We start from the raw sequence: 19,251 nt of genomic DNA, 5'->3' as shown, positions 1-19,251 counted from the left end.
TGCAAAAAGTGTTTAATTTAAAGATATATTTCTACGTGATATTCTACATGGCCCATACAAAGTGTATATATATACCCATATATTTATACCATTTTTTGTTGGTATAAATTGATTCAGGTTGATTCAGCGATATTATATAATATTTTTGACTTTTTATGTCATTTTGATGTAGCCATTTTCAGGTAACCATTTTTTTCCCAGTGTAATATTTGTGCTAAGCAGAGAAAGAGAACAGATCATTTGCAAACTGTCCCATTGGTCATAAAGTGTTATTAAAATGAAACAATAAACCCATTGCACTCGTTTTATGATTTTAAGGATTTCAAGTGTAAGAACCTTCAAAACACACTGCAAAACACTTGATCTGTTCAGTGGATAAAGGAAACACTGACCCTGCTGTTACTGTAACATTTTGGTTAATAATGTATACTCTATGTTCATTATGATTAATAATGTATTTTCTTTCTTTCTTTCTTTCTTTCTTTCTTTCTTTCTTTCTTTCTTTCTTTCTTTCTTTCTTCCAGTGATCTTCAGCCTTCATTAGACAGAATAAGAAGTGCCAGCACAACTTGTTTAAGACCAGAGTCAAACTTCCACTCACTAGAAAGAGAAAGGTATGTGAAAACATGAGAAATCAGTTGCACTTTATTTTACAGTACGTGTACTAACATGTACTTATAGTGTACTTACAGTGTATTTATCTAAGAAAGTTCTGGTAATACAAGGTAACTGCATGGGGTAGGGTTAGGTTTAGGGGTAGGTTTAGGGTTAGTACCTAGTTATTCATAGTTATTGTAATTACTATAATAAGTACATAGTATGTACATGAGGAACAGGACTGTAAAATAAAGTGCTACCGAGAAATCAGTTCCTACAAGTACACTATTCCTACTCCACAGCTAAACTGTGCCAGGATTTATTGTCGTAATGTAATGTTTCAAAAGTATGGGGTGAAACAGTTAAGACTGCTGAAAGTTCAGATTTTCATTTTAAAATATATTATAATAGAGGAATCGTTTTATGTAAAAAAAAATAAAATAAAATTAAAATTTAATAGTGATGTAATCATGACAAAGGACCACAAAACCAGTCTTAAGTCGCTGGGGTATATTTTTAGCAGTTGCCACGAAAAAATAAAAAAATTAAAATAAATAAAAAACAACATTGTCTGGGTCAAAATTATAATGTTATATGCATTTTAGATATCGTCCCCTTGGAATTATAAGGTTCTATCAGCATTCCAAGTTGTTTTGAGATAATGAGTTTTTGCATTCCATTCGACTGTGTAGATATAACCTTTTTTTATTTTTATTAAAAAGTCCCAAAATGTACACAACATTACAAACTCTATCACATAATGTAAATAAACTGTCACAGAATAATGTTTGAAGATTATAATTCCAAGGGAATTATATATAAATAGCTTTATAAAATAGTTTTAGATGTCATTTAGTTTGTCACACTAGGCAAATTCCCAAAATGATTTCACGTCAAATACCTATGTTTGTTTGTACCAAGCAGACTTAATTCAAATTAATAACTGGTGTGTGGCTTCAAATTGATCAGAAACGTTTAAGATATAATTGGTTAGTAAAGCGTGTGCTTTATGTGTGCGTGCGTGCGTGCGTGTGTGCATGCGTATGTGTGTGTATGTGCGTATAATTTTAACAATCCTTTTCTGTAACCGTTTCAAAGAAACAAGTCAAAGAAGCATCACCTGGCCTTAAGCTCCATAATGGCTTTCCATTTACCGTCCTGCATTCCTCCTTTTGTTTTTGGTTTTTCCATTCTGTTTGTTTTCTGGATTAGTAATTTTCCATCTCACAGGCATTCTGGCAATTTGGATAGGTCAAGCTGTCAGATAGCTAACAAGAAAACCATTGATGGCGACAGGTGAGATCTCATCTTAACCCTTTAAACATCTCTTCATCACTTATCTGTATTTGTTTTCTATGTCAATTTATGCTTATTCACTATTTTTACCTTTGTTTGTTATTGTTTTACCCATTTCAGATGTATGAATTTGTGTTATTTCATTGCATAATTTACCTTTTTTTTTTTCTTTTGGCCCATGCCCTTTTCTGCCATGGCTGTGTTTAGACTCCAGCCCACCTCTATCCTTAGGGGTGGCAGAGGGAGGAGAGAGTCTCCCCTCAGGCCCTTTGGCCAGACCAACTTAGGGGGTTCCTGCCCTAACTCCCCACGAGCTGACAGGTGCATGCTGGGAGCCCCTCAGAGCTTGGCTGCTCCTGCTTTATTTTGCGAACTACTGCTTACTGCTATAATCTAATAGTTTAAAGTTGACAATAAAAAAATGAATAATCTAACCTCCAAATCTCAAATTTGCTTTCTTGTGCTTCTGTAATCACAGTACATAATGTATTACAATTAAATAACATATTTTAATCACAATTTAATATTTATTCAGCAGATGCAAAATAGTAATCAGTCCATTTTTCTACTCTCCTACAAAGGTATCTTTTTTCCTTTTTTTCCCCTGTCTTTTTTACAAAATCTCTCTCTTCCCAGAGAACTTCCGTATGGTGGACATTATTCCTCGGCAGGAACAACGTCATTAGGGCGCAGGGGCAGACAGCTGCCACAACTCCCTGCAAAGAGCAGCAGTATAGAGCAAGGTAAGGAATTCCCTCTCTCTCTCTCTCTCTCTCTCTTCTTTCTAGGTACCTATAAAATATTTCTTTCTAAATACTCACAAATACAGACAGCAGTAATCTGGAATGCTGTTACAATCCAAAATCACACCCAAAACCCATCAATCTGTCCCAGTGCCAGTTGCCTTTATAAATGTCAGATAATATCATAACTCCTCTATCCGTAGTCTTTTTTTCATGTGGTCAACATTGTTGATCTTTCTACCTTACATCTTTCTGTCTCTTCTCATGCCATATCTCATTCCTTCAACCCCATCTTAATGAAGACCATGTCAACAGTAAACCTGAGGAGAAACCTAACTCAGGTATCTCATTCCATTCTCTGCATTTTGCCCTAGAATTGATCACATGCTTGTCTAATGCCATGTTCCAGGCAACCTGTAACCCGTGTTTTTCCAACCTTATACCCGTGAAAGTGCATTGGTACGGCAGTCAAACCCGTGACTTCCCACCCGTGAACTCGTACTAGATCGATGTACTCCGAGTTTTGAGTTCTGACGTCACATAGCCTGCGAAATAACAATGGCATCCCCTACTGATAATATTGCCTACGGATGCGGTGTTTATGCAAGTGGTACACATTGAAAAAATGATTTTAGGGCAATAAAACATTGCAATAAAATGAATAATCTAACAACAATTCCTTGCGCCAAGGAAGTTTTTAGCGTGACTTGCCTGGAATGGTACAAAGTCGTGAGTCGTGGTTTGAAGTCGTGACCCACGGGCTCAAAAACCTGCCTGGAACGCAGCATTTAAATCCACAATATCTGGAACATATAGTATAATAATAACTCATAAGTCATTTAATAACTCAAAGAAGTTGGTTATTTGCTTGTCATCCATTTTGTTCCAAAAACAGGCTGACCATCCATTTTGTTCTTGGCCAAAGATGGTTTGCCAACGTGAACCAACTAATGAACAGTTTGGACCTGTTAGAAACCAGTTACTATTGTTCCAAAATGTAGATGTTACAGGCAAAACCATGGTTGATTTTGTGATTTTGGACTTTATTTGCTTCCATAACATGAAAGAAAACATCCAATATACATCCATATATATATATATATATATATATATATATATATATATATATATATATATATATATATATATATATATATATATGTGTATATATATATATATATATATATATATATATATATATATATATATATATATATATATATATATATATATATATATATATATATATATATATATATGTGTATATATATATATATGTGTATATATATATATATATATATATATATATATATATATATATATATATATATATATATATATATATATATATATTCAAGTGTTTATTTTATTATCTGTTTGTATTTGTAGATTTCAGTTACAATGCATAATCTTAAAAAAGCAGCACTTACATATTTGAATCTATATTTTGATGATTTCACAAAGGGATTTGTTCACAATAACATTCACTTGATTTATATAACATTTTATTCATAAAAACATGTTTCTTTCCAGTATTTTCGTATAGAAATCCAAAATCACTTTAATATGTCAAAAAATTCAAACAGGAATATTTGAACCTGGCTTTATCCAATGTGCAGATTTTCTGTTCTGGAAAATATTCAAATATGCACATAATTAGAGAAGTATGTTGATAATCTTTATTTTTATTTTTATGTCATTCACCTGTAGTGTATTTCCTTATGCTGGATTTTCAAGCAGAGAAAATTATTCATTTCCACCAGAAGTAACATTACAGCAAAAAATACTGTTTGTTCACTGGCAGAGATACCGACTGTTGTCCAAATGTACTTATTTAATTTTTAATTAACACATTTTTGTGCTATTTAAAATGTCCCCTCTTGCATTTTTTTTTTTTTTAGCTTTTTTCTCCTTTCTGTCTTGATGCAGCTCTAGCAGTGGAAGAGCGGGCTCGTCAGTTGCAAATGAGAGTACATTCCCATCGGCCGGGCTCTTACGCCAGCTCTGGTCATGACCCAGAGGCAGAGCTCAAAAACAGGAGAGATGTGAGTGTTAAACTGCTTTTTAGGTCTCCAACTCGTGTGTCTGGCAGTGCTGTTATGTACTGTATGGCAGGTCGCTAATTCTTTATTAATCGATGGTTTAGATGTATAAGGACCAGAGGAGGAGTTGCGATAACATGTCTGCGAGGTCATCAGACAGTGACATGAGCGATGCATCAGCCATCTCCCATGCCAGCAGTGCCTCACGACTGAGTGCCACCAGCTACATGTCCGTTCAGTCTGAGAGACCACATGGGAGAATCAGGTTAGCCTATCAAGAAACACACGGGATCCAAACGTAACACACTGCAAGTGTGATAAACTGTTTTTTAAATTAGGATAACTATGAATTGGTAGTGGCCGTTAATTAACTTCATTAGAAAATGCAACATAATACAAGGTTGTAAAAATGATTGCGTGACCCTCGCTGATATTAACAACACAAGCTACACAAATCAGACATATAAGCTTTTGTCTGTCTCTTTTTATTTTGAATTCAATATAGTACAAGATTATCCTATTAAAGTCAATGTGATAAATGAGTTGATCTAAAAGTAATTAAAAAGTAGTTACCTAAAATTAGCAGTGTAATAGATGACTACAAGTTGTTTGTTTATTTATTTATTTAAAATAAGACTTAGGTCAGAAAGCACACATACTTTATGTGTGTATAGGACATGATAGTAAATGTTTTTGTACTTTTTACTCTTTTTTTTCCTCTGTTTAGCGCTCTGCCATTTTTCCTTTTTCTGAAAAAAGAAAAAAAAGAAAAATCATATTTCGATCCATCACCCCAAAATTAAATTAATTTTCACTTATAATGCATATCTATTTCCCTCTACAACAATCATATTTCTCCCTAGAAAAATTGTAAAATGATTCTATACAATTCAGCAATTACTCAATTTGGGTCACAAAAAAAAAAAAAAAAAAAAAAAAAAAAAAAAAAAAAATGATGTGTGTCCTCAGGTTGTGATATTTCTATTTTTTGTTATTAGTGGTGTGTTGACATTTGCATGCTTCTAACTGTCTGTCTTCTGCATGGCTTGTGACATTTTTATTTTCTGCATGATTTACTTTTCCTGCTATTACGGCTTGTGCTCTATTGCATGCATACATATTGCATTGGGGGTCAAAGGTCGAAGTCGTTGGAGAGTTGTAAAGGAGATGAAAAGAAGGAGAGAAGGATTTCATGGGGGGTGAATGGAACAGACAACAGGAGGAGCCTGGGAAAGAGACGTTTCTCTGAGGAGCTTAAACGCAGACGTCATACGGTGGCTGGAGATGTGAGGTAACATGGACCAGCTCCCCCTGCTCAGGTCTTAACCTTAACCACCACCGAATACAAGTTTATCCTTACCTTACTTTCTTATTGCTGCTGATAGTGCTGATTATTTACATAGATTTTCTGCATTGTGTACCGACAATGCATAGAAAATGACTCAACCACAACGCGCATCTGGACATGTGCACAGGTGTTCTACAACATTTGATCTTCATTTGATGAATTAATGCTGTACACAGACATCTCTCTTAAATACAGTTCTATTTACCACCTGCATACCATGGTTGTTAATAGTGCAAAACTACATTACATAGAAATAATTTAGTTATGGGTTTTATTCCCATAGAATGCATGAATTGGTAAAAAAGTATACACTGAATGCAATTATGTCACTTCAGATAAAAGCATATAATAAAACCAATAATCTACTGTACATTAATATACATGGAAAATGGGTGGGGGGGGGATTATTGTTATATTAATTATTAAATGTTTCATAATTCAATAATCATTGAATTTTTTTTCAAATTTCATACTTTGACTTATTGGGGAAAAAGCATTACAATTATATAACAGATACATACTAGATGATATACATTATTTACTGTAGTATATGCTCCTCTGGCTCAGTCTGGTTCTTCTTAAGACCCCCCCCCCCCCCCACACACACACACACAACTTAAACAACTACAGTTTTAGTTGTTTTAACTGTGTTACAGTTTTTGTCCTTGCCACAGCTTAAGAAATTATGATTATCTTTAAAGATGTTATTAAATCACATAAATTATGAACAGTTCTGTATACAAATAAAAATGATTGTACTTGACTATAGAGGCACTAGAAAAATGGTATGTCCAAAGCGAATAAGCAGAATCAATACATATCATAAACATATCACCAAATGCCTTGAATGGGTTAGAAAAACTTCACAATGATGGTAGGACTATTTTGAGTTGGTATCTTTAATCAGACATTATTTTTGGGAATTGTGAACATTCCATTGGTTCTTTTCCTCTCTCTTTTCTGACTCATTTGGGCTTTACTAACCAATTATATCTTCAACGTTTCTGATCAATTTGAAGCCACACACCAGTTATTAATTTGAATTTAGTCTGCTTGGTTCGAACAAACATAGGTATTTGACGTGAAATCATTTTGGGAATTTGCCTAGTGTGACAAACTAAATGACATCTAAAACTATTTTAGAAAGCTATATATATATATATATATATATATATATATATATATATATATATATATATATATATATATATATATATATATATATATATATATATATATATATATACACAGGTGCTGGCCATATAATTAGAATATCATCAAAAAGTTTCACTAATTCCATTCAAAATGGATGTTGTATATTATATTCATTCATTACACACAAAGTTATATATTTCAAATGTTTATTTCTTTTAACTTTGATGATTATAACTGACAACTAAGGAAAATCCCAAATTCAGTATCTCAGAAAATTTGAATGTCATGAAAAGGTTCAATATTGAAGACACCTGGTGCCACACTCTAATATGCTAATTAGCTCAAAACACCTGCAAAGCCTTTAAATGGTGTCTCATTCTAGTTCTGTAGGCTACACAATCATGGGGAAGACTGCTGACTTGACCGTTGTCCAAAAGATGACCATTGACACCTTGCACAAGGAGGGCAAGACACAAAAGGTCATTGCAAAAGAGGCTGATTGTTCACAGAGCTCTGTGTCCAAGCACATTAATAGAGAGGCGAAGGAGAGGATTGTGAAACAAAACCCATTCAAAAATGTGGGGGAGATTCACAAAGAGTGGACTGCAGCTGGAGTCAGTGCTTCAAGAACCACTATGCACAGACGTATGCAAGAAATGAGTTTCAGCTGTCGCATTCCTTGTGTCAATCCACTATTGAACAACAGACACCGTCAGAAGCATCACGCTTCAAAAAGGAATGGACTGCTGCTGAGTGGTCCAAAATTATGTTCTCTGATGAAAGTAAATTTAGCATTTCCTTTGTAAATCAGGGTCCCAGAGTCTGGAGGAAGAGAGGAGAGGCACACAATCCACGTTGCATGAAGTCCAGTGTAAAGTTTCCACAGTCAGTGATGGTTTGCGGTGCCATGTCATCTGCTGGTGTTGGTCCACTGTGTTTTCTGAGGTCCAAGGTCAACACAATCGTATACCAGGAAGTTTTAGAGCACTTCATGCTTCCTGCTGCTGACCAACTTTATGATGATGAAGATTTCATTTTCCAACGGGACATGGCACCTGCACACAGTGCCAAAGCTACCAGTACCTGGTTTAAGGACCATGGTATCCCTGTTCTTCATTGGCCAGCAAACTTGCCTGACCTTAACCCCATAGAAAAACTATGGGGTATTGTGAAGAGGAAGATGTGATATGCCAGACCCAAGAATGCAGAAGAGCTGAAGGCCACTATCAGAGCAAACTGGGCTCTCATAACACCTGAGCAGTGCCACAGACTGATCGACTCCTGCCTCGCCACATTGCTGCAGTAATTCAGGCAAAAGGAAACCCAACTAAGTATTGAGTGCTGTACATGCTCATACTTTTCATGTTCATACTTTTCAGTTGTCCAAGATTTCTAAAAATCCTTTCTATGTATTGGTCTTAAGTTACATTCTAATTTTCTGAAATACTGAATTTGGGATTTTTCTTAGTTGTCAGTTATAATCATCAAAATGAAAAAATAAACATTTGAAATATATCAGTCTGTTTGTAATGAATTAATATAATAAACAAGTTTCACTTTTTTAATGGAATTAGTAAAATAAATAAACTTTTGGATGATATTCTAATTATATGACCAGCAGCTGTGTGTGTGTGTGTGTGTGTGTGTGTGTGTGTGTATAATTACAATGCATGCCATTTTTGATAAAAATATTTGTTAACCAAAATGTTGTTAAGAATAGTGAAAAACTAAAATGTATTGTCTAAAATATACAGTTTTTCTATTTATTCATATGAATTGTACACTAAAATACTAAAAAAATATTAATATATTATTATATATCTTCACTGCAATCTTTTTATTATTTAATATATCTTAATTTTACCAAAAAGAGGATTCAACTGTTCATATTATAATTAAATATTCTTCTCTGCTGTCTTATAATGATCCTTTACACTATGTGTAGTTTGAGAGGTTCATTGTGCATGCTGTTTGATTTTGTTTGTTTGTATTCTGCTTCATTTACATGCCACTCTCTGTGTCTTTGTAAATGTGTGTCCTGTGTATTGTATTGTCTGTATCAGAGCCCTCTTTGCATGTCTCACCTCATACATCCCATGCTTGAATACTGAGTCAGCACTGGATCCTCCCAAACCAACACCCCTGTCTGCTCACCCCTCTGTCACTACCCTCCAGCCTGTGGAAGAGAGACCCGCCTCCTTACTTCCTATCCCCACCCTATGTCCACCAGCGAGGGGGTTAGGGTGTGGAGATGATGGGGAGAGTGCAACTGGACAGTCCTGCAGTACCTTGAATCCGTCAGAGGGCGCGGATACACGGCAGCTCCTCCGAACCCCCAGGGGGCAGCAGAGGACATGGCTGCACTGTCAAAGTGTTCTTGCTCTGTCATAATATTGACAGTTCGAACAAATAACCCGAAAATGTTGCTGTTTAATTAACACAGTTGTTAACTCAAATGTAAATCTAGCAAGATTACACTTTTGAGGCTTTTAGTCGCTATGTGTTCTCTTAAAAATGACCTATATTATAGTGTACTCCTAAAATTAATACACATAAGACAGATAATTCACTTTGTATACAGTATACAGACATATACTTTGAAACTGTACAGTCTACTGTATGTCTTCTAAGGAAACAGATCAAAATACTGGTGTGATGTGGAGTGCCGCCCCACTTTTTTAAGTAGAAAATCTAACTTTACAACAGGAAGTAAAACTGTGTTTGTCAAATGATTTTAAGGGGACTGATTTTAACTGGTGTTGACTAGACTTGACTACTGCGGTAGTCGTGGTTCAGGCTAATTATATTATATAGCGAAGCTTTTCATTTTATGCTATATTACTGGTTGGTGAAAAATAAATTAATTGGAAAAAAAATGTTTTTTTTTTCTTTTGTGCTAAGATTAGAATCAGTGATGTTGTTAGTAGAATGTGTTTTAATACACCTCAAGAAAGAATTAAGCATTTTGAATATAAGTTTCAACAGTTAGTGTCTTACCTTTATATACTGTATCAACTAATTTGTCTCAACTGTTCATTTCTCTTTTACTTGCTTACAGTCATCAAGTCAGAGCCTCATCCGGCCGAAATATGCTGAAGAGCACAAGTGTTAGTGGTGACATCAACACAACAGAGCGAACGGACGGCAGCCAGTCTGACACTGCCCTGGGAACAGTCGGAACCGGAGCAAAAAAGCGTCGCTCCAGTCTCAATTCTCGATTCGTGGCTATCGTGGGAAACCGTCGCAGCCGAAGCACCTCGCAGATCAGTCAAACAGGTTAGTGTCCATAACTACTCCTTTCTGCTGATGTAACCAAAGTCAGCTGGGCATTATGTGTTATATTAAGCAATAATACCAGAGTGCACTAAATAAAAATTCTCATCCTGTTATATTATTCCCTGTTTAAATGATGTGGATAAAAAATGTGATTTTATTAAACACAATATTCAATGTAACATACATTTGTAAACTTGTTCTGACTCAGAGACATTTCTTTTTATTGGTCTAACCTAATGTGGTCAGGCTGATTAAGTCACATAAAATCATATTTTTGACACAGCATGTGCTCATTGAAACAATTTGCCTCTACCTACATTTTTGTCTCCAGAAACATGCCTATACATATAATTCACTGCATTTTCCAGCTGAAATAAACACTAGTGTTAGTAAAACACAAATAACTATTCCTTTAAATAAAAAGAAAAAAAAGAAAATGGGGCAGGGGCATATTATTGATTGACTTATTTTCACAATACTATGTTATGATCTCACAGCATTTTTAACATTATGCATGATTTGTAATCTAATACATTTTCAGAAAATCAACGCGATATGTATGGCTTTTTAGATGTAGTAAACTTAGCAATCAACTGGTAGCAATCAGGGAGGAGAAACACATCATGATAAAAGAGCTCGAAGACTTACAGAAGCCAGTTATAATTGGATGGTTGCCTTAGCAAATGTGTTTTCATCTCACATTTACTTTTGATAGCGCTGTCAGTTAGGTTTATTGATGGTGACACTTTCAAAAGCAATAGAGCATTAACCTTTTAGTGCCAATCACAGGACAACATACAGGACATGTTATAACCAACATAATTAAATTTTTTTCTTTTGCCACATTCATATTCATCTGTTTTGGGGAAAAAAAGTGCTTTTAGCACCTTTTTATTGCACATTACAGGCTGAAAGTGTTGGGAAATGTGCAAGAATTAATGTAATATCATTTGCAGAAATGACAGAATAGGCACATTTTGTCCAGTCCTTATAAATGTTTTCATGATTTCTATTTTTAGTATTTTTGCTAGACAACACAAGAGGGCACTCTGGGTTTATGGCACAGCATTTTAAGCCTACCTTTCCTGTTTCACTTATGCTGAATTCAGAACTGCGTACTAGCATTCTACTCCTATTTCTGCCATATAACAATACTGTGAACAAATTAAGAGTAGTATGAGAGTGTGTGGTTCCGAATTCAGCATTTGTCTTGTGTAGTATCTTGCTATGAGTTCAAGTTTATGCTTTAGCTACGGTTTGTCCTCATCAAACATGAACAGCATCTTTTCAAAAGGGCACCTGTGGCCATTTTAGTGCTTTCAGATGTCAGGAAAGACTCTGTATTGTTTGGTATAATAAGATTTTTCATCAGGCGACTTTTCTCATTGCCACAGAGCTTGTTCCTTTTGAAAAAGTCTTGAAAGCACATTAGAGGAGTCTGAGAGCTCCGGGGGAACTGCATTTTGTTCTCTCTGTTTTATGTAAGCAGACAAAAAAGGGATTCAGGATGAGGAGACATGTCCTTGTTTTTAAGAGAGATAAAGTGGGGTGGTTAATGCACTCATATACGGTTAGCGTCCATCCCGGTGGGAGCTACAAGCAGAGTCAAATTATTTTGCTGTGTGCTTTTAACATCAAAAAGGATCGTCTGCAGCTTGACCAGAACTGTTTAGGGAGGACATTAATCCAACTCTTTAATAATTTATCACAGAAAATCATGTGAGAGAGAGATCCTGATTTATCTTGTTGTTTTTTTCTCTCTAAAATGAGTGATACAAACTACTCTTAAAAGTCTCTTTTCCTGATTGTTTGTGAAATGTGTTCATCTTCAGAGGCATCCAATAAGAAGTCAAAGGGCAGTCAAGGGACGATCCAGCGCAGTCAGGAGACGGGAATGGCTGTGGAATTACAGAGGAATATGAGTCGTCAACCCAGCCGTGAGTCCAACAACGGAAGCACGAACAGCCACAACTCAGAGGGCAGGTCAGTTTCCTTCTGCTTCCTTAGTAATCACATTTGGCATACTTTAAATATATGCATGACTTTTAAATATATTCCTTCCATGAGAAAAATATGATTTTTAATTAATTTATTTATTTTGTATATTTATTTATTTTGTAAAAGTGCATCGGTGATGCACTTTTCCAAAAGTCTGTTGCATATTCTCTAAAAAAAAAAAAAAAACATGGAAAAATTTGTTCGTTATAATTTCATACCAATAGCCAGTTCTTTTAATGTACATGTCTATCCTAAAATCATTTGGAGCATTTCCCTGTTTCTGTATTTACAGGATCCAACATAATTTAAAATTTTCATTTTTTTTTTTCCTGTTACAAAATGGCCCGTCTTAAACCAAGATTATTTTTGTCTATAAATAGCTGCCTCCTGAAGTGTTGTTCCTGTTACCCTGACAACCGTCAGTCAATAATTGCCGTTATGCATCAAAAAATAAAAAAAGTTAAAGAAAATAAAGTGTATGATCTGTTCAGATTTTAAACGTCATGTTGTGTATTCCAGCCTTAAATTTCATAATGAAATACTGTAAGTCAGAAAAAACAACACCTGCAGTATTTCATATCAATGTTGTCTTGGTCAGTCCAATCTTCCCAGCAGTTCGAGTCGAGACTCAGTTCAGTGACTTCCTGGATGGACTGGGCCCTGCTCAATTAGTCGGTCGACAAACCCTTGCGACACCAGCAATTGGTAAGATTTGTTTCTATGTGAAGTCCCTTGCAGCATACTATCCTTATCCCATTTCCTGTAAGTTTTAATTCATTATACATAATCATATATGCTATTGATTGTGATTAATTGTATTAATTTAATTAATTGATTGCATATATAAATATTAGTATATCATTTCAGACATTATTTAAGTGAGGTAGACGAATGGAAAGAATTAAGAATTTAGTTCTGATGTGTTATAATTTCTGTACTTGTAATTATACTAAACACCTCAAATTTACAGACGCTATTCACTTACATATTTCAGTAAAAAAGTTTTGCATGAACAATTTGAGTAAATCCGTTAAGCAAATGTACCATTTAAATAACATTTCTAATTTTAGTAATTGGTTTTACTTGCGTATTCTGTGATGTCCAGGTGACATTCAGATTGGCATGGTGAATAAGAAAGGCCAGCTGGAGGTGGAGGTGATAAGAGCACGAGGTCTCATCCAAAAACCAGGGTCCAAATCACTCCCCGGTGAGTCACTTCTGCTCTCTTCTGAACTCGCTGCATGTGATTCAAGCTCCATATGTATCATATTACTCAGCCACCATATTAACTGCATATAAAAAGCAGTCTGATTTATCAGAGCTAGTTTACTGACTAATGCCTGTATACAAGGTTAATATCTGCCTAATTTGATTAATTTTTTTTATATAGCTCCATATGTAAAAATCTATCTTCTACACAACGGGGCGTATGTAGCTAAGAAGAAGACAAAAATTGCACGCAAGACACTCGACCCGCTGTACCAGCAAACGCTGCAGTTTGAAGAAAGTCCACAAGATAAAGTGTTACAAGTGAGTCTTGTGGTTTATTAGTCTTTTTTCAACATATAGTCTCAATCTAGTCAGTGAAAATGTCATTGAAGGGCTGCGTGTCTAGTTTTAAACGGATCACATTTGTGAGATTAGATATTATTAACTTTGATTATGTGACTTGAGAGGGCCATCCACTGATGAATCTGATGATTTTCATCCTATCAGGTAATTGTCTGGGGAGATTATGGGCGAATGGACCACAAATCCTTCATGGGAGTCGCACAAATCCTACTAGAGGAGCTGGACCTCTCCAGCAACGTGATTGGCTGGTACAAACTTTTCCCGCCTTCTTCTCTAGTCGACCCAACTCTCGCCTCTCTGACTCGACGTGCTTCTCAGACATCCCTGGACAGTTCGCCGGCACCTGCGGGGGTCCGATCATAGTGGACTAATAATATAAAGCACAATCTGAGAGACAACGGGACAACAATAAGAGCCAGGCAGGAAATGCGATGAAATAACACAAAGCGTTGTTCAAATCTGACAATCACCTCTGTGACATTGTTTTTGTTTTCCTCTTTGTGGGTAGCCCCGTGTTCTGGCAAATTTGTTTGTCCTAAACGAAAGCGTTTGTTTCTCTCACTGTTTGTTGCGTGAGACTTAGGGCTGTCTATAGCATGTGGAAGCACCGCTTTAGGGCGACATAGAAAGCAGGGTGATATTCAGTCAAGTCTTCATTGAAATCTACATTAGCTAGGTTTTAACAGAGCATCAGAATGTATCAACCCAAAAACATAGGTGACCTCTGACCAAGGGATTGTGGGGCCTCTCTAAACCCTGTTTTTACCTGATAGTGAAAGGTCAGGAGCTTGAAAGACGTAGGGCGTCCCCTGGGGAGGTTGTCTGGAAGGGCAGGGCCTTTCTTGGTGCCTAAACCTGGACGACACAAAGCCATGGTCCTTTTCCTCCAAAAAGTTCCTCTGTTCTCAAAGTTTGTGACAGCAAACGGAGGCCGCTCTCGTCTAGAATTTGATTTTTATTTCGCTTATTTTTTTTTAACTCCACTGGCACGTTTTACGATAAACAAAAAGGTTTGTGTTGTCCAGTGTATTGTGAAAAAGACAGGAAATGCTAAAAAAGAAATCGAAGACAACGTATCTAGAGAAATACACATTCTTTGCACATTTTCATTTACTTTTATTAACTGAAACTTATACATTATCCTACAGTAGGTTGCAATACATCATCTTATTCAGTGAATTGAATTCGATTTCGAGATATTTACACTTATCATTAAATGCTATTAACAAGTCTATATTTAGTTAATGAAAAACACCATGTTCCAAGATGAACTTATTTGTGTACTTGTACATTTTCCAATTTAGGGTCTTTGGTAAAGGAAATCTATACAATGATGTTTTCATCCATCGAGTAAATCTTGATACATAGAGTTTTTCGGACACTAAACTAACTTTTTAACTCCGTTTGATGGTAAGTGTTCGTGTAGATGCATATTTCTCTTTTTAGTATAGCAAAAGCCACTTTCAACTTGTACTGTACCACTCTGAGGTCAAATGATCGACCCAAGCCCTTGCACATATGTCTTTATTTAGAATTAAAAATGCAGACACAAAAGCTTGATTTTTTTAAATAATAATAAAAAAACTATCTGATTACAAATATATATTTAACATAAAACAAGCCAACAAGCTTGTTAATTTTATTTCCACTTTTTGTACTTTATAGAAAACAGAGAAAAGAGTCATGCAAATTCCTCTTGTGTGTCTCTGTAAATGTTGAAGTGACCAATCGGATTTTTCCATCACGAGCATAAACACCAATCATCATCATCGGGCCACTGGCCCCTCCCTCCAGTGCGGTGGAGCAGCATGACTCAGATCATTCCCAGCTGCATGCACACTTTTGTAAAACAGACTACACAAATGTTCAAAAGTAACAGAAATAGATATGTGTTAGTTCAACATACTGTAGGCCAGCTTGTATGTTGCATGTACCTGTACAGTTTGCTTGTACTTGAATATAAGAGATAAACCAAGAAAAAGAAGCCTTTTGCTTTCACTCAAACGTTTCAGATCAGCTAAAGACTAGTTCATGTCCTCCATCCGGTGCTGAATGTAGGAATATTTTTTTCTTTCCATTTTTTTTTTTTTCTTTTTTCAAGTTTTTGATTGTTCCTTTTTTTATCTTTTATATCCCTTAGGGGAAAATGTGCTGTACTGTAACACTGAACAAAAACTAACTTTACTATATCATATTTTACCTCAAAACCACTGAAAATAACCTAGAAAATGTGTATACATCCCATCAAGTTATTCAAGAGTATACCAAGATCAAAACGTAAAAATGTCAAAAATATATCATACATACATAACAATATACATGGTAAATATAAATGTAGATGCACAGAGATGTATTAGCGCATGTGTTGTAAAAATGAGATGACCATGTGGTTAAGCCATATTTGCAAAGGGGCCAAGGCTTAATTTTGAGAACAAACATCCCAATATAATGGACCGCTGAGCGGACACCTTTCTCATCATATGGGTCCAAATCTAGAGCTCTCTCTGTCACTTTTAGAGGGCTGAACCACCCTGCTCAAAAGCTGTAGCCAGATCGTCATTTTCTCTTTGTTTTCAAGCCAAATTCTTCACTGCTATCAGACATTTTGGATTGTTTTTTTTTGTTTTCATGAGAGACGTGTGTTTATTTTACTTGATCATTATTCTTGGGTAGTGGGGGGGAAACAATGCTGACTGTTTACAACTTCTAGTATGTAATCCACTGAGATTATGAAAAAGAAAAAGTATTCACTGCAACATTTCTGTTTGTATACAGGTGTGGCTCATATGATGTGCAAGTTTTATATGTATATGAAAAAAAAAATCATTTTTATTATTTCCAAAATAATAATAAAAAAAATGTGTGTGAAAGGAATTTAAACCCGATGTTTGTTCTTTTCTTATAACTGAAACTATTTATTCATCAACAGTGATTAGACAAACAAACGGTAAGTTTATAAATTCCTCCAGATTTTAGAAACACAAGATTAGGGTTTGAAAATAAATAAATATAATAAATAAGTTAATTACAGAGAATGTATAGTTTCATCCAACTTACAGCATGTATTATGGGAAGCTAATGTATATAGGAGACTGGCTAGATGTTTCGCATTTTGCTCAATACTGGGAATCTGTGAGTGCTGCTGCTGCTACTGTGACGGAGCGAGGAGACGTAGGGGAATTTGTGAAGTTAGTCTTTATTTACACCAGAGCAAAGCACTCGTAGCAGAGGAGATAAACAAACAAATACCAGACACTCAACATGGAAACACACAGGGCTTGAATTATGGGACTCGTCAAAGAAATAAACCAGACACACAGAATCTGCCATTCATTTTTATGATTTACACGTGTACACACAAATAACTAGAAGAATAACATGGCAGTGAAAGGTTCAACTTTCCTCTACAAACCAACCAGTCTGTTTATAATTATGACAAATATTATGTTAAGAATTAACAGTTAATATCAAGAAGCATATTAAGGTGTGTGTGTGTTATTTTTTTTTTTTTTTTTGCCCAATCTTATATGTCCCGGTCGGTTCAGTTGTCTCCACTTCTTGAGAGGCACTGAGAAAAATAGTTTGACAAGGGCATGCAGGCCATCATTCTTCATAGTTTAATTCATATATGTAACACAAAACAGTATATCACATATCATGATATATGATTATAAAATAAAATGGTGTCAATGATTTTTTTCTCTCTCCAAATGATGGGGGAAAACTTTGGCCAACAAATGTTGTAATAGATTGTGTTAGTTTCTAACATTTAAACAAATTTTATAACTTGGCCCCATATAAATGAGGCTTGCCCTATCATATTGGAATTATTCTGGAATAAACAATTCATTTAAAAAATGCTCAAAGCAGTTTGAATTAGGTATTTTGAACGCACAAAAAAAGCCACTGCTGGGGAAAACAATGTACTAGCACTTTTGACCCAAAGCTTTATAGTTACTGGAATGTATTTATATATTTGTGACAACTTACCTAGGTCTACTCTATTTCCATATCAATGCTGACTAAATATTGCCGTGCGAGTTATCCTTACAGTCACCAGCAGAGGGCAGAAGTTTGTTAGAATCTTCTTCAGAGAATCGGCTCGTGTAACTGCACAATGGAGAGTTATGAACTCAACACTATCAGCAACCTGACAGGTTGACGAAACCCTGTGGTAATAATAATAATAATAATAATAATAATAATAATAATAATAATAATAATAATAATGCAATTATAGATAATTTGGGATGCGTTTGTTTTAAACCTTACATTTTAGGGTTAATTGATAGCAAGAACTAGCCTTTCTTTTGAATCATTCTAAAATCAAGAACCGTATGTCCAAGACAGGAATACAGTAGCCAAACTAATGTAGTCTACTTACCATCAAAAACAATCAACAAACTCCACCTTAAGCAAAAAGTTACTAAATGCAATTAACTTAACCTATATTGCCTCTGTAGTCTAGTGCAACATGATTGCATGCCCAATTGCCTCGTGAGCTCACGTCACAGCAATTAGCCTGATACGTGTCCCTGTGTTCAGCCAGTGACCCCAGTGCTCCACTCATGACTGATGGCAAGTGATGGGGCGAGTTGCAGCAACAGAGGTCATGGAATGCAGAAGAGGTTTCCATTGTGGGCTTTACTGAACCCTTTTCTCAAGTTTCTCACCATGAAAAACGCACAAGACATGAGTCTCGTTAATACCAGTCCTGTAGCACGCAGATGGTGAAGAGTATAGTTCTAATCTTAGCCCTTGATGAGCCAAAATGAATGTGAGTCTGAGGGTAATTATTCCTCTAATGTAGACGATTGGAACTCAGTCGCATGCTGTTTGCATAAATGCTGGATTCTGAGTCATTGGATATAAGGTTGAGAAGCAAATGGAATGCAGCCCATGATCAGCCATGTGTATTATATATATATATATATATATATATATATATATATATATATATACAGTACAGACCAAAAGTTTCGACACACCTTTTTAACTCCGTTTGATGGTAAGTGTTCGTGTAGATGCATATTTCTCTTTTTAGTATAGCAAAAGCCACTTTCAACTTGTACTGTACCACTCTGAGGTCAAATGATCGACCCAAGCCCTTGCACATATGTCTTTATTTAGAATTAAAAATGCAGACACAAAAGCTTGATTTTTTAAATAATAATAAAAAATTCTGATTACAAATATATATTTAACATAAAACAAGCCAACAAGC

General features: G+C 35.3%; 1 protein-coding gene across 16 annotated transcripts in view; it reads left to right on the top strand.

The window, feature by feature from the left end:
- LOC128015755 (regulating synaptic membrane exocytosis protein 1-like) overlaps positions 1 to 16,907 on the top strand; it is a 79,446-nt gene extending 62,539 nt beyond the window's left edge. For 9 of the 16 annotated variants that reach the window (XM_052599873.1, XM_052599899.1, XM_052599915.1 and 6 more), the window contains 13 exons: positions 525 to 614; positions 1,828 to 1,893; positions 2,101 to 2,214; positions 2,530 to 2,636; positions 2,939 to 2,977; positions 4,566 to 4,681; positions 4,783 to 4,943; positions 10,240 to 10,457; positions 12,290 to 12,440; positions 13,054 to 13,160; positions 13,561 to 13,662; positions 13,846 to 13,985; positions 14,172 to 16,907. In XM_052599873.1, coding sequence (XP_052455833.1) covers positions 525 to 614; positions 1,828 to 1,893; positions 2,101 to 2,214; positions 2,530 to 2,636; positions 2,939 to 2,977; positions 4,566 to 4,681; positions 4,783 to 4,943; positions 10,240 to 10,457; positions 12,290 to 12,440; positions 13,054 to 13,160; positions 13,561 to 13,662; positions 13,846 to 13,985; positions 14,172 to 14,390 — 1,630 coding nt within the window. In that variant the 3' untranslated portion in view covers positions 14,391 to 16,907. Of the gene's footprint in view, positions 1 to 524; positions 615 to 1,827; positions 1,894 to 2,100; positions 2,215 to 2,529; positions 2,637 to 2,938; positions 2,978 to 4,565; positions 4,682 to 4,782; positions 4,944 to 5,816; positions 5,970 to 9,244; positions 10,458 to 12,289; positions 12,441 to 13,053; positions 13,161 to 13,560; positions 13,663 to 13,845; positions 13,986 to 14,171 lie in introns of those variants that run through there. The other 7 variants (XM_052599956.1, XM_052599934.1, XM_052599977.1 and 4 more) reach the window with 5 other exon arrangements.
- Positions 16,908 to 19,251: the final 2,344 nt, after the last annotated feature.

Source organism: Carassius gibelio, chromosome A1 (genome assembly GCF_023724105.1).
Source record: "Carassius gibelio isolate Cgi1373 ecotype wild population from Czech Republic chromosome A1, carGib1.2-hapl.c, whole genome shotgun sequence".
Taxonomy (NCBI): Eukaryota; Metazoa; Chordata; class Actinopteri; order Cypriniformes; family Cyprinidae; genus Carassius; species Carassius gibelio.
This window is presented reverse-complemented; position numbering and strand designations above follow the sequence as displayed.